The sequence below is a fragment of the Micropterus salmoides genome, unplaced genomic scaffold (genome assembly GCF_014851395.1).
Source record: "Micropterus salmoides isolate LMB-PRFRI ecotype aquatic unplaced genomic scaffold, ASM1485139v1 Ms_hic_scaffold_2, whole genome shotgun sequence".
In the NCBI taxonomy this organism is placed as follows: domain Eukaryota; kingdom Metazoa; phylum Chordata; class Actinopteri; order Centrarchiformes; family Centrarchidae; genus Micropterus; species Micropterus salmoides.
Genome location: NW_024041150.1, coordinates 45360407 through 45375529, shown reverse-complemented (window position 1 = coordinate 45375529; position 15123 = coordinate 45360407). Strand labels below are relative to the sequence as shown.

General features: G+C 40.2%; 1 protein-coding gene across 2 annotated transcripts in view; it reads left to right on the top strand.

The window, feature by feature from the left end:
- Positions 1-14655: 14655 nt before the first annotated feature.
- Positions 14656-15123, top strand: part of LOC119911718 (titin-like) — a 305379-nt gene continuing 304911 nt past the window's right edge. For both annotated transcript variants that reach the window (XM_038730624.1, XM_038730623.1), the window contains exon 1: positions 14656-15003. In XM_038730624.1, the coding sequence (XP_038586552.1) occupies positions 14934-15003 (70 nt within the window). In that variant the 5' untranslated portion in view covers positions 14656-14933. The remainder of the gene's footprint in view (positions 15004-15123) is intronic.

Sequence of the window (15123 nt, the reverse complement as noted above, 5' to 3'; positions counted from 1 at the left end):
ACACAAATCGATAGCAGAGTCTGTCGAGCCGCTCTGCACTATCGAAAAATGCTACCTTATGTGTTCCCATTTCCAATCCCATAAAGGTATAACTCACAGTATTATGACATCTTCTGGTTTTTAAGCATATTATAACATCATTTCAGGGGTAGCGTATTCTGATAGACTAATATCCCCTATCAAATAATGCTCCCACTACAGAATCTTTGTATATCGCACCACTACTCACTCCATGTGTAGGCTTACTGTAAGGAGATGGGGAGCACGTTGAAATACTAGTATAATAGATATTTCTGACGATCAGCCACTGTCTCGACGGCATGCCCAACAGATTTATGGGCGTGGAGTTTAATAAACGTTATGATCCGACTGTTCTGGGCCTCCACCTGTTTGTTATGCTGCTCAATAGAGAGCCTGTTGGACAGCGATTCAAAGTAACGTTAACCTATTGCTATCTGCAGACTAATAGCTCTGAACACACAGTACAAAACACAAAAACTGTGTAGCAGTGTGACAAACTTATATATTAGCCAGGCTACTGACTGTCTCTGTTTATTAATTAAATTACACTTTTCTTTCTTCTGCAGCTGGTCGCTAACGCTACAGAGAACACACTCCCTGCAGCAGGCTGACCGTTAGCCCCGCCCCTTAACCACTCACAATTGTAGAAACATGACAGCCATGCACATGGACGAATCGGAGGCCTCTCTTATACTAACCATCAGAGGCTGTCACCACCTAATATGAGAACACTTGTATGCTGCTGTTCACCTTTTAACTCAAACCCAGGCGATACATATTATATACAGTATATAGCATCTTATCAAATGTCCCTCACCACTGGGGTGGCAACCAATTTTATTAGGGTGGCTGTGCCAAAATAAATTTGAGTACACTTTCATTTCTAACTTTCAACAAATATCAAAATGTATGATCTAGAACATGACAGTTCAAAGTTACCATATTAATCAATAAAGTGGGTGAAGTTCTGCCTGTCAGACTTGATTCAGGGTAAAAAGGTGCTTAAAATAGCACACAGATGTTGCAGGGGTAAAGTTCCTGAATACAACTGCAGAGATCAGATGTTTGACAGATGTCTCTCTCTGGCTTGGTCATGTATTTCAACAAACCTCATCAGTTTCATAGTAGTGGGAAGCCAGTGAGGGATCTCCATTTTATAAAGCCTTTTTAAAAGTGCTGTATAATTAAATGATCCTGTCCTGCTTCCTTGTCAGGCTTGATCCCTCACCACCTTCTGTTATCTCTAGTGGAACATGCAAACATACTGCTGCCAGGAACCACAACAGTAGGTATCACCATGTGTCTACAACAACTAAAGTACATCCTACATTTCTTTGGACTGTGAAAACAACAAAAACTCTCCTGTATTCTTCTCTAACAGATTTTTCAAGTGTTGGTTCATGACGGAAACAAAGAGCAGCTGTACCTCTCGTGCTGTTTGATTTGACGTCTTTCAGCACTATTTGTCCATTACTGATGTCTTCTGGTCCTGTCACTGCTGAGCAGACTGCAGCTGGATCACTCTCTGGGAAAATAAAATACACACAGCTGATAACAGTGCTGTTAGTATAGTTACTGCTGCTACTGCAGTAGTCATCATACAAAAAGTATTCAGCTTATTATGTTCCTATTATAATCAATAATAATATTTATTTTGTACAGTATTAGAATAGGACACCATAGAAAATGTATCAGCATGGCAGCAAATATCAGGACATAGCAGAATCCAGACCGATTATACTGAAGTACATTTTACATTTGATTTCTTTCTTGTTCACACTGCTGCTGCTGTGAAAGCTGAAAATAGACCAAACACAAGTGAAGCTGATTTATCTGAGTCGGAAAACGCAACGGCCCCCAGAGCTGCTGGCTTTTATCAAGATAAGAGTCAACATGTTAAGCACATGCAGAACAAGTTGACTATTTTGTTTTTAGCACCTTGGACTGTGAGAAACCCTTTTGTTCACTTGAATACTCAGTATGTTGACAAATAACAATAAATTACCTTGAACTTGATGTCAGGACACAAACTGCTAAATTAACTTTTTAAAGTGAATTCTAAATGTGAGTCAATATTCTGATTGAAATATTAAGATACATGTAAAATATTGGTGTCTCTTAAATATAAACACGAACAAGTTGTGACTTTTTTTCTCCTTTTGTGCTTTTGCAGAAACAAACTTCATGAACTTAATTAAGAGAGAAAATCACTGATCTGCAGCAACTCAGGAATATAAATGAGACTCAGTGGCAGCTGGTGAAACATATTCTAGGTGGGGCTGAGCCATATTCACTTAGTTTCAAGTAACCATCCCAATTCGATTTAACACAAACTGCAGGACACCAGTGCTCTGTCAAGAAATCAGTAATTACATAACGCCGCTATTAAATAGTTGAGACATTTATAAACAAAAACATAAACAGCCTATTGCACAAACAGTAACATTTTGTGCAATAGGCTGGAGGAAGTATTCAGATCCAGTATAATATATAAAAAACTACAACAGATGGGAGAAGAATCCCATTGAGACCCTACATGCAGATTTAACTGACGCTTTTATCCAAAGCAACTATTGCTTACATGTCAGAGGTCGCACGCCTCTGGAGCTACTAGGGGTTAAGTATATAGATTGGTGGGTGTGTCAGTGAGATTTGAACCCAGGACTCTCACACTGAAGGCACATGTCTTATCCACTGCACCGTCACCACCCCATGTGCAGAAACACATTCAAAGACAAATGCATGTAGAGCAGAATTAGGGCGGTTTCCACTGATAACAGATAACCCAAAAACGAGCGCAAAACATTCTGATGCACCTCAGATCAAGTCCCTAAGACTCTCTTCAAAAACCCAAGAGCTGAACCCCCAAAAAACAGTCCCTTATGCCAGCTAGTCCTGAGACTAAAAAATCCTGAAACATGTCACACAAACCTTTATCAAGCCGGCACTGCTTTACAACACAGATTAGAGTAAACCAAATGATCACTAAAAGCAAAAATACTTGGGAGTTTGGGAGGAAGAGACAAAAAAACAACAAACTATATTGTCATCTGGCCCTAAACAGAGATTATGAAATGGCTGAACATCTCTCTGCTGTCAGAGAGGCGGGTTCTTACCAAATACAGCCTCAGTGACCCTGCAGTTTAAATAATAATAATAAACATAAACACTGCTGGTTACCTAAAGAATATAGAGTATGTGAGCACTGTACAACACGTGAGGTGGAGACAGAAGCCATGTTTCAGTATAATTGTCATGCGAATTTTAAGCTACTTTTGAAATGTCGCAAAAAAGAAAAAAAAAAACAGTATATGCGAAATATGTGAGTTTCCATCAGCTGGTTTGGAGCCAATAAACCAGGGTTCGGCAAGCGGAGTTACATCAGTAGTTGACGTTACACGTGGCTGTAATAAACAACACGTATGGTCTCCAAACCAGAAACAAAACCAGTCGCTGATCTTAGAAAAATGGAGAGAGGTCCTCACGAATGTGTTTCAAGCAGGCAAACTGCTTCCAGCCATTTCTCCGCACGTTATGGGAATATCCGGCGCCGACAGCAGAAACAGCTGATCAGACGTGAGTTACAAGTTCATAACGTCAGAACTTATTCGGCAAAAGTGTTTCCATCTCCCATTTAGCGCATTAACTATTTTTCGACAAAGGCAAAAACCACCTTAAGCGAGCGTAAAATCTTTTTTTGCCTTTTCCATCAACCTTTTCTAATGCGATACTTCAAAATGCGCATAAAAAAACCTTTATGGAAACACGGCTAGAGACAAATTTTCTCCTGAAATGTGATAAATATAGAGGCATAAAAGTGCAATATTTTGAGAAATTGAGAAATCTATTAATACCGGATTTCAAAGAACTTGAAGATAACAATAAATTAGAAATAAGAATAGTCCTAGGAGGACATCCGGCAAACCTTGCCACCAAGTATGTGTCCCTGTGTCACAAGCTGAGGGACAGCGAGTGACTGTGGCTCTTAACGTTGTCTGCATGGCAGGTTACATCTTGTTCACTTTTATTTTTAATTTACGTTCTATCTGTATTTGTTATTTTTTGTGCTGCTAAATTGAACAGTCTTGATTGGATTAATCTTGTCATGTCATATTCAAATGTAAACTTTTTGATTTTGAAACTTCCTTGGCAACATTGTTTGACTGAAATATTCATGCCAATAAAGGACACTAAACTGAATTGAACTAAATAATCAGAAAAATGTACTATTAAAAGTAAAAGTACTCTGTCCCCAATGACTTTTATAATATTATATATTATTATTATTATTATTATATTATTATTATTATTATTATTATTATCATTATTATTATTATTATATACAGTAGATTATTATTACTCATGCATTAATGTACTTGGTTGAGGTTGAATTATTTTGTCTCAGAAATAATTAATAAATAATAATAAATAAATAAAATAAAAGTTTCATTATGGATCAATCTGTTGATTATTTTCTCCTTAAATCAATTGTAAAAATTCTGAATACAGTGAAAAATGTTGTCACAATTACCCAGAGACGATAACCAAAATAGTTACTAACACAGACCAGTCACTGCCACTAGGGGCACTAAAGATGTGGACTGGACCACACGGACTACACTGGTCGCTATATTTCAAAACCTATTTTATAGTAAAATTAGATACAGCCATTTATAAGGTATACGGTATTGCATTTCATTCATTATGCATTCATTAAGCGACATACAATTTTGATTATTGAAGTAAAATAAAAAAGGTTTAAGATTGACGTCTTGAGGTATGTTTAAAGTAGAAATTGAGAAATTTAATTTAAGTGCCTATTGTATTGCTGTTGTATAAAAATGATCGAATAGTTGGATGTTGCCAAGGTTCACTTCCTAATCATTGCCATCCTCTCCACAAGCAGGAGGATGTTTAAACGTGTTGTGAGAAATACATTGCAATTGCAATCAATTTCGAATGTATAAAATATGACACAAAACAAAACAAGTTTATGCAAAGTACTAATTTATGCAAACAAGGTCTAAAACTCAAACTGGTCCTCACAAAGACATAAGAACAAGAACACAAAGTCACTGTCCCCGAAAAACAAAATCAATAAAACATCATTACCTCTGCTGCATCTGATTGGCTGCTGTAGGTCACGCGATATTTTGACATCACTGTATGTGATGTCCTCTGTGATGTCATCATCGCCAGCTTCTTCTTCAGCAGCTGAATGAACCAAAAGGAGCAGAAATTTAAATCAGGGAAGGTCATGTGATTTGATCAAAAGCTCCACAGCTCACTAAATGGACCCTGTGGTGAGATTGTTTTATTAACAGCAGCAATGTAATTTATGAGAATCTAAATGGACGTCTGACTTAAAGAGACAGTTTGTAACTTGTCAACAGTAAAATGTGACATTAAATGTGCAAACATAAAAAACTGTGTCTAACCTTTAGGTTTCATATGCATGCATCGTCTCACCAGTAGAACCAGTAGAACCAGTTCACACAGGAGAACCAGAACAAAGAATGATAGAACAGCAGATGATAACACAGAGAGAGGACGAGAGGAGGACTCAGAAGTAGTGGTGGGTGAGGATGAGGAGGAGGAACCAGGAGGCGAGGTGGTTGAAGGAGGACTTAAAGTGGTGGGTTTCTCTAAAATGAACATCAAATTATAATTAAAGACACAGAAAATCAAATAAATGGATACTTCATTCAACAACATGCCAACAGAAAGTAGTGATGGCAAGTTCGACTCTTTTGACAGACTCGTTCATTAAAATCTTGTTCATTAAAATGAACTAATCTTTTTTTGAGTCATTTCGTTAATTTCGTTAATTTGAACTAGGCTGGTTATTGCGGTGCTGCAGCCCTCAAACAGACCCACAGTTGAAAGTCGTGAACTAATCAGTTCTGTTTCCTGTGCTGACGGAGCTCATGCAGCTGTTCTGTGACGAGTGAACGTAAGAGTCCAAAATCCGTCACGCATGTGTGAAAATTAACGAATCACTCACTGAGACAACCCGTTCCTCCTGCGTCATACACATGATTAGGTCTTATGACACAACACTAACAGAAGACAACCAGAAGTGAATTCATAATCTCTGTCCATCTGGTTTAGGTAGAGTTAAAATCAAACGGTGGCTTGAACTCTGACAGATTTCCCACTTGTTTCTTTGCAAATTGCAAAGTTAGAAATGTTGTCACATTATGAATCATCTCTGCTGTCGTGAAACATGCTGAACTCATGATGTCACACTTGTAGAGGCCTTCATCAGACTTGTTAATATGGTGGATGGTCATGTGACCTGTAGGCTCAGTCCTGATGAGGGAGCCATCTTTATAGAAACCAGCTGGGAGGTTGGAGGGAGGGGTCTCTGTTTTACAGTGCAGAGTGACATCATGTCCCTCCATCACAGGGAGGACAGGACTCTGCAGGATCACTGGTCCACCTCAACACAGAGACAAACTACAGCATTTCATCATTTACACACAGCTTCATCAACACTAACTCCACAGTCTGATCTTACCAGTGACAGTGATGTTGATGGTGTTACTGGTTGCTCCCTCTCTGGACTCACACCAGTAAACTCCACTGTCCACTGGGTTTATGTGGCTGATGTTACAGGAAGAACCAGCTGATCTTCCCCAGTCGTCACACTGAGTCCTGGTTCCTCTGCTTGTGTTCCTCCTCAGCGTCCATCCAGCAGAGCTGTCGTCCTCCTCACAGCTCAGAGAGACAGACTCTCCTTCAAACAGCTGAGAGCTGCTGGGACTCACAGTCAGAGAGGCTGGAGGGGATAAGTTACATTTTATGTGTCACATTAAAAGCTTGACATTTTGTTGGTAAGTAATGAAAATACCATCAACTTATCCTTTATTTCAATTCTATTGTTGAACAGAATTTAGTTCGAATTTAGGGAGGAATTGATGAAGTCCAGCAGCCCTCAGCACCCGACGTCCCACAGATGTGTCTGCGACGAAGTCTCAGTGTCTGTCCTGTTTCGGCCGTTAAATTGCATTGTTGAGCTGCATTCAGACCAAACGCAAATTTAATCCTCACAACGATTTCCTTGTGGGATTTCATCGCCGGACAGTAGTACTACAGAGTCCAACCGACACTCAACAACAACAGTGGAAGCGGATATGCACAGAAGCTAGCTGCCGAGAAGCTCCAGTGAAGATAAATCAACATTATAATCCCAAAAACTAAAGTAAAAAGCTAATTTAATAAAAGTAGTTTACTCCGAGCTCCTCCCGCGAGCAAACGCCATAATCCAGAATCCAGACCGACTACGGGTGTTTATTTGTCCAAAAGCTGCAGAGCCGCTCCCGGCTCTGTCCTCGGCTTTTCCTCCAAGTTAAGCAGCTCTCCGCTGGCCAGCGGCATGTCACTCTCTCGCTCTGCCTGGCCCTCTCCAAACAACGCTCTGAAGCCGTTGGTGATGTCCAGATAATCTCAATGCTGATAGGCTATCGCGACTCAGCGTCATGCAACTTTTTTGCTCGAGTTGAAGATTTTCAACTCATGCGAAGGCACCGACTGCAGTCTGCAGCACCCCCTCTGCACTGCCCGACACGAAATACTGTATATACGCATCTTTGCATTGACTTTGTACGTAAACGCACCGTCCCCAAACACTTGCTTTGCTTTTGGTCTGAAAGCGAAAAAGGGAATGAGAGCTGGTGACCTTTGAGTTATTTTCATAATATTTTAAGACTTTAATGAAATTTGGATTCTTGGATCTTTAACATTCATGAAGGGACAAATTCCACTTGTCAAATACACACTATGCACCAATTAAGTTAATTATTTTAATTGTTTTCATAACTGAAGGCTTGAATCTCAAATCTGATTGAACTTGCATCCTGGTCAAAGACTTTTGTTTTGGTAGTTTCACATCATCGTCAGTTTTTGTGTGGTGGTTGTAAATAATAGTGTTAATTTAAGTTAGTTTTAAAACATTCTCTCTTTTTTGTGTTTGTGTTCAAACTCTTTACAGAACATATTTTATTTGACTTTTTACCAGAAAGCATTTTGCGAACAGCTTTGAGTGTCAGAGTTCACTCGCCTCCGCTGGTCCTGCAGCTCAGCAGAGAGATCAGCACTGAAGAGAAACCAGAGATTTAACATAAAACCAGACCAGACAGAGAACTGGGAAACTTCCTGCTCCAAAAATACAGAAAAATCCTCCAACCCTAAATAAATGTACTGTGTGTTTGTGGATATTAGATGTCTCAATACTATTTATATAATATCTATAAGAATAACATATCTGAAACACTTTAGTGGAAGAAAAGTTAAATATTGATGAATTCTGCTCCATTTTTAAAGTAAGTATTTAAAAACGTCTGTTTGAATAAAGGGGAAAAAATACGTTGCAGGCTCTGTGATGTCCACTCTGGTGATAGTCTATTCTGCTCTTTGAGATGTAGGCTAGGTCATTTCATTTCTGTAGCCTCATAATGGTTGCTGCACCTGCTGCGGTGCCAAAGACTTTTTATTTATTGTCAGGTTTTTTACTCTTTTCAGGTAAATTCTAAAATGATGCAAAAGTTATTTAAACTGTTGAACAGTGAATGTGTTTGATCACCACGTTAGTCAGTTTGCTGCATCTTTGTCTCTTTAGGCTCTAGTTTATTGATACTTTCCCCTGTGGTGATCAATAAAGTCTAACGGGTGAATAATAACAGTTTAGAGTTATTTCAGTTTTGGCTGATTGTACTTACAGAGCAGAAAAGATGTCCGTCCCATTGCACCACCACTCAGTCAGTCCAGTTAAACTCTCCTCCTTCTTTGTAGGGGAGGGAAGTGACTGTTTGGTTTTCTCTCCTTCATTTAAGAAATAGTCTTTTTTTTTGTTCATGCGCACAACAGATCATCAGGAGACACGGGGCCCTACACAAAGTGTTCACATGCAGGAAATGATTAACATGAAGTTGGGCTGATCTGAGATCACTGAGAGACAGATTCATAAGAGAGAAGAAGTTTAACTTCCTGGGTTTCTCTCTTACTTCTGTTTTTGTTGTTGCAGTGACACAGATGTCCTGCAGGAGTCAGTAACGAGTTTTCACTGTGCAACTAAACTCTGGTTCATCTATGATCACTGTGATCAGATCACCTCAACTGCTCTTTTCAACATGAATGGGGCAGCGGCTGTAGTCCGAGCTCCCTCATGATGTCTGAGCCCTGAACCCTCATCTCTCTCATGGAGACATGAGATGAGTCTCTCTGTCGACCTGCTGGCTGCAGAGTAACTCTGCTGACATCTGGTGGTTTAAAACAAACTCACACATTCTGGGAATCAACCTGAAATGCTGCTTTATTTAAAGACTGAGTCACTTGCAACTTTTAGAAACTGGTGCATTGGAATTAAAATTCTCTGAAATGTGTTTTCAGTTACAGGGTAGGATTTTCTTGTTATTTTGTCCAAGCATGTTTGTTCTTACATATTCTTAATATCTGAACACGAGAGGCTTCACACAGGTTCTGTTTACTGCCAGCAGTGCTCAGATATCTGTGATCAGGGAAACATTACTACAGACGAAGTAACAATCAAAGGTAAAAGTTTCTTGAAGGTCTTAAGCATAATCTGATCCACTGTATACAACAAAAACACTAATACGTATTAAAATAACTGCAAAAAATAGTTTTGCATGTGTTCAAAAGGCGCTCGCATAAAAGGCCACTTCTTCAGTCCCAGTCCACCCCTGATAGTAGGCCTACTCATTTATCAACTAGATGCTTTAGTTGTAACTGTTGAGCGCTGATTCAGTTTAAAACATTTTAAAACGTTGTGGACGTCGATGCAAAGCTCACAGAATGGTGAGAAAAATAACAACATAGTCTCTGATGGATGTTGCGTTTGTGCTGTGTGAGTCTGTGTGTCTCCTTTCTACAGAGAAAAAGAGAGTATTGTTGGTTTGGACATCAGGGGTCTGTACCACGAAGCAGAAGACGAAGAACACGAAGATTTCAGTTTGGACTACACACCACATCTGTACTCAGTGTTAATGATGAGAAGTAGGATATTAATACACACCGCTTCGTAAAACATGTTTAGATTTCTTCCTGATTTGTTCCACTGTGGCTGCAATGAAGTCCTGAACACAACAGCATCACGTTCAGACAGCGAGCCCTGCAGCCTCTGTGATTTTAGAGAGGAGACCTTAATTAATTAACGGGACAGTTTCTTAGAAGTAGCCCATCTGTCTATAATTGAATTCTCCTGAGTGTTTTCACATATTTAGATTATTTTACGTGTCCTGATGTTGCAGCCTTGCAAAGTGAAGTTTCTCTCATAAATGTGTGACTATAATGTCAGAGAATATTCAAGTTTTTTACTTGTAGATTAATCTTGGAAATTAAATTCTGTCTGGATTATTCCCCCTCTCCGCTGGCTCCTTTTTTTTCTATTATAATGGACCTTATGTGCAGTTTCATCTTTACATCTTAATAATATTACACATAAAAGAAGAGCCCATAAAATACATAATAGAGATTTTAACTACAAAAAGAACACTGTGAAGATAATTAGGCTACAAATTTACTCCATGTGATGCCAACAAGCCTCCCTGGCTTTGTCATCCGATTTAGCCATTAAAGTGTCTTTACATTCATCATCTGACACAATCAACGTGCGTTCTCCTGGAGAAATACGGAGCATGCGCCGTTGCGAAAAAACTCTGCCTGCAGGGCTGAACACACCCTTTTTATGCGAACACGCACCAACTCCAATTAAGTTAATTTTCTGACTCAACTCACATTTTATCCACCGTCATAGTACCATTTAACATCAGTGTAGGCGGTCAGTTTATCAACCTTGAGTTTGCCTGATAACCCCGAGTTAACTCTGAGTAGGTTAAACTACCTTCGAACTACAGGCCCCTGGTCTTGGTCCCGCACTGCTCGTTAACTACTGTTTAAATGTTGGCTTGTTCTGTTCAGTCCTTGTTGCTTGAGTTTTCTGTCCCGCCTCTCTGTTTCCCTCATCGTTGGATAACTTTGCCTTCTTGAATTTACTCCCTTTGTTTGGACATGTAAGCCAGTTTCTTTATTAATATATCCCCTGAACTGCATCTTCGATCATGTCTGCATTTGGGTCCACACCTCCAGCTAACCTGCAACTGCACTCAGCCTCAACCTTGATAAAAAGTCCAGTGAGCTCTGTCTGATATGTGCTGGGTCCAGGCTACAAGGAAAATAGCACTCATGACTCTTCCCAGGACAAACCCGGGGCCCAGTGTGCTGGTAGTCTTCTCCATCCCTGTCTTGATAGGTGACAGAAAAAGCATGGTGAATGTGTGAAACAGGAAGCACTCAACATATCCTGCAAGTTTAGTATTGATTCCTCGTCAGCCGCAGCCTGTCGCAAGAAGTGGGCCAGATAATGTTTTTAACACACTAAATTTAAGCTTCATTGAACATATTTGGCAGGAAAAAAAAGGTAATCATCAAGGATTTTATGATCATCTTAGTTACATGTTTTTAAATGAAACTTGGTTGGACCAAGACAACAAACTTTTTTGATGACTTTGGTGAACTGCTGTTGTCGTGGCGTCTCTTTCAGTTGTCGTGATGTTCCTCCTGACTTCCAATAGATTATCCTACATTACGGTCACTAATACAGTAGAAAGAATACCTAGTAGGAACAATTACAAAGACGCATACATCGTACAAAAGTGAGTAGTTTTTATTACAAAGTATATTGTTAAACGGCATGAGTAAAATTAGCCTGACACTAAATTGGTTGGAGTTATTCTCCTCAGGGTAGGAAGGTCAGGTCGGCTCGTACACACCACCCCGATCAGCGACTGTGGGAGACAGAAGAGGGAGACAGCAGACCCAACGCAAAGAAGTACATGCACTATCCACTTAAGATCTAGACTATTCACTACAAAATACCATGCAGTGTGAGTGTTGAGTAAACACACACTACAGAATCTCCCCCGGTGCAGTCTCACCACAGACACGGACGCAGCCTTGTACAGAGTCAAGCTGTGGATGTACAGAGAGAGGAGAGCAACCTGTATTTAAACCACCATCCAAACTATGAACCCCAGTAGAGGCCCAGTATGGAACATCAATTCCAGTCCCAGCGGGGCACTAAACCGAGCAACAGACACCTTAACACTGGACTGGAAAACAAATTAAGAAACAAAAGATAAAACAATAGAAAACAGTGGCTTGCCTGGTCCACCTTTAAAAACAAACAAAGGACATTAGTTGCAAGTTCCAAAATTACATTGCCTCGCATGTAATTAAGAGGAGATTAAAATATAAGCCTACTTTGCAGGGTTACACAAAGTCCTGTAGCACAGTAATGCAGCAGGAAGGAGGGAGTATTTCCGGATCCCTGCATCCACAGCAGCTGATGTGTGGCCACGTCAGCTGTAGTCATCAATTTTCTCCAGTTCCCTCCATGGCAGGGATGGGACGCTCCATACTGACGTGTGGACGCTGAAGCACAGACGTTTCGAAACACCGCTCCAAAGCAAAACGCCAATGTCACGTGACGGCAGTGAAGCGAGGCTTCGGTGTGATTCACCCCTGTTTCCACAGGTGGCGCAGCTGCAGCTTCTACGCTTGATTCACAGTGTTTGGAACAAACACATCAGCCTCTAATTTGACAGATCTGTTCCAAGGATTTATTGGAGCGACCTGCTGTAGTATATCCGCACCTGCAGGCCAAAAAATACTCTTTGACAGCAACAAATGTTCCATGTGACCAAACATTTCCAAGGCTCGGGATGTCAATTATGAAAATAAAAAAAACAGACTCAGCCTCAAAACAGCAGAATATTTCTGAATAAAATTCTTGACATATAACAAATGTGAGACATTGTTCCACTTTTCATTTATCATTCTTGAAACAACTTCAACTTTACTCAGTTACGGATATTTAATCCATTACACCTCATCACTGCCAGCACTCATTATTAATAATTATAACACTAGGGCCTGTATCTTTCCTGCTAATTATCATTACACCTCTGTTAATGAGCTACTGTGTAATACTGTAGATATCCACATTTATTACTATATTCTTAGATTTGTATACTAACTTCAACAACCTATTATTTCTATTCCATTTATGCCTTGCGAGTATCTGCAACAAAGAATTCACCGTCGTAGATCAATAAAGTATTCTGGTTGTGAAAGTGGATAGGATAGTGGTTAAGACATATGTCTTTAGTGTGAGAGACGTGGTTTCGATTCCCACTGTGATACATGTGTCCCTGAGCAAGACACTGACTGAAAAGCGTCAGCTACATGAGTGATTACTTATGTAACAACACACAGATGTGTTTTATTAAACACATTTTTATTGCAGTCCCCATCACAGCACAATTGCTTCAAACGTTTCAGTGTTTCACAAAGTCTCGCTCAGCCCATCACTGGAGGACGGGACACTCACATCTGGCTGTCACCCTGCATAAGAGGTAGAGTGCTCCCCACAAGATGTGCTCAGTGGAAAGCAAGAGACTCTCCCCTGAGACTAGCAAGCCTGATTAGCTGCAGGTCATGTGACCTTGTCATGTGACCATGCATGTGCACTCATGTGACTATGCATGTGCACCAATCACCTACATTACAGCACAGATGGTGTCTAAACTTTTCAGTGTCTACTGCAGCATGTCCTTTCTTTGATGAGAAATGTAATAGTATTTAAGATCTAACCATCGCCTTTAAGAAGGAAACATATATTACAGAAATAAACCTCTGTGACCTCTAAGAGAATTAGATGTGAATACCTCAGATTCCCTGAACCACATAAAGCTATAGAAGAATCATTTTAAAACAATGCATGATATATATATATATATCCCTGCAAAGACTAAGATTTATTGTTCTGCTATACAGAAATAGAAACAACTGAACATCTAATGTTCTCTTGTAAGAAGAGATAGATCTGACCGTATCAACCTGGACTTAGTAATGTTAACTTGAGTTTTATAACGGAGGACAAAAAATGGGAATTTTTATGCAAAACCTGAGAATTTTAGCAAAATATTTTTACACAAATGTAAATTGTTAAAAACATTTCACTGTTTTTCTGAAAGTCTTTTATTTAGATTCAGTGAAGATAGTTAAATCTAAGAAGGCTGTTTTACTTTAAACACATGTCAGATTTGTCTTTTAGTTGGACCCCAACCAGAGGTTAAAATGGATTGTTTTTATGTTTATTTCTCTCACGCCAACAAAAAGTCTCTTGGCTTAGTGTTTTTGTCTGACTCTGCGCTGCGGTTTTGACCCGTCCTTCACCTGGAAGCGTTTCAGCAGAGGAGCGTTCAGCCTGCCCCACCTTGTTGACTTCATTTGTCATTTTGTGGGCTTCTACAACTGATCACAGCGCTCTGTGAACCGTTTCCCCCCAGTTCCCTGCAGGAATGGAGCATTTCAGAATAAGAGCGTTTTGCCTGCCTGATTTTCCTGTTTAATCACATCAGCCCACCTACAGGCTCCAAACACCGACGTAGCGTCACTGATGGCCGAATAATAGGGTTTATAATAAGAGCCTTAAGCTGTTCTGCGTTGTGTTTGTATGGCGAAATAAATTCCTGACCAGATATTGTACTATTGTGAATTGTGAATGTAAATAAAGAAAAAAAACCTCACGTCCGACGGGATGTCGCAGGGTTTTGACGTCATTGTGGGGCCTACATGGGGCCGTCCGTGCAGGTTTCGGTCTGCTTCACTGTTGTGTCTTAACCTCCTTTATTGCAGCTGGACACTTCACTGAAAAAGCGTTCACGGCTCCACCGCTGCCGTTTAAATTACGTTAACTTGGTCCAGCTTTCCCGGAAAACGCGTTTCCAGCCCGAACTTCCGGTCGGGCGGGTCCGCGGTCCACAGCAACTAAAGAGCAGGAAGAGGAACTCGGTCTGGTTTCAATTCATCTGGACTGCAGATCTGCCGTCATGGCTGGATTAACATTTGCACCATTCGTGACTTTCTTGTTATGTTCATGGATCTTTGTTCTGTGTCAAGGTGAGAGAGAGAGAGAGAGAGAGAGGGTGAGAGAGAGACAGAGAGACAGAGAGACAGAGAGAGAGTGAGAGACAGAGAGAGAGACAGAGAGAGAGACAGAGAGAGAGAGAGAGAGAGAGA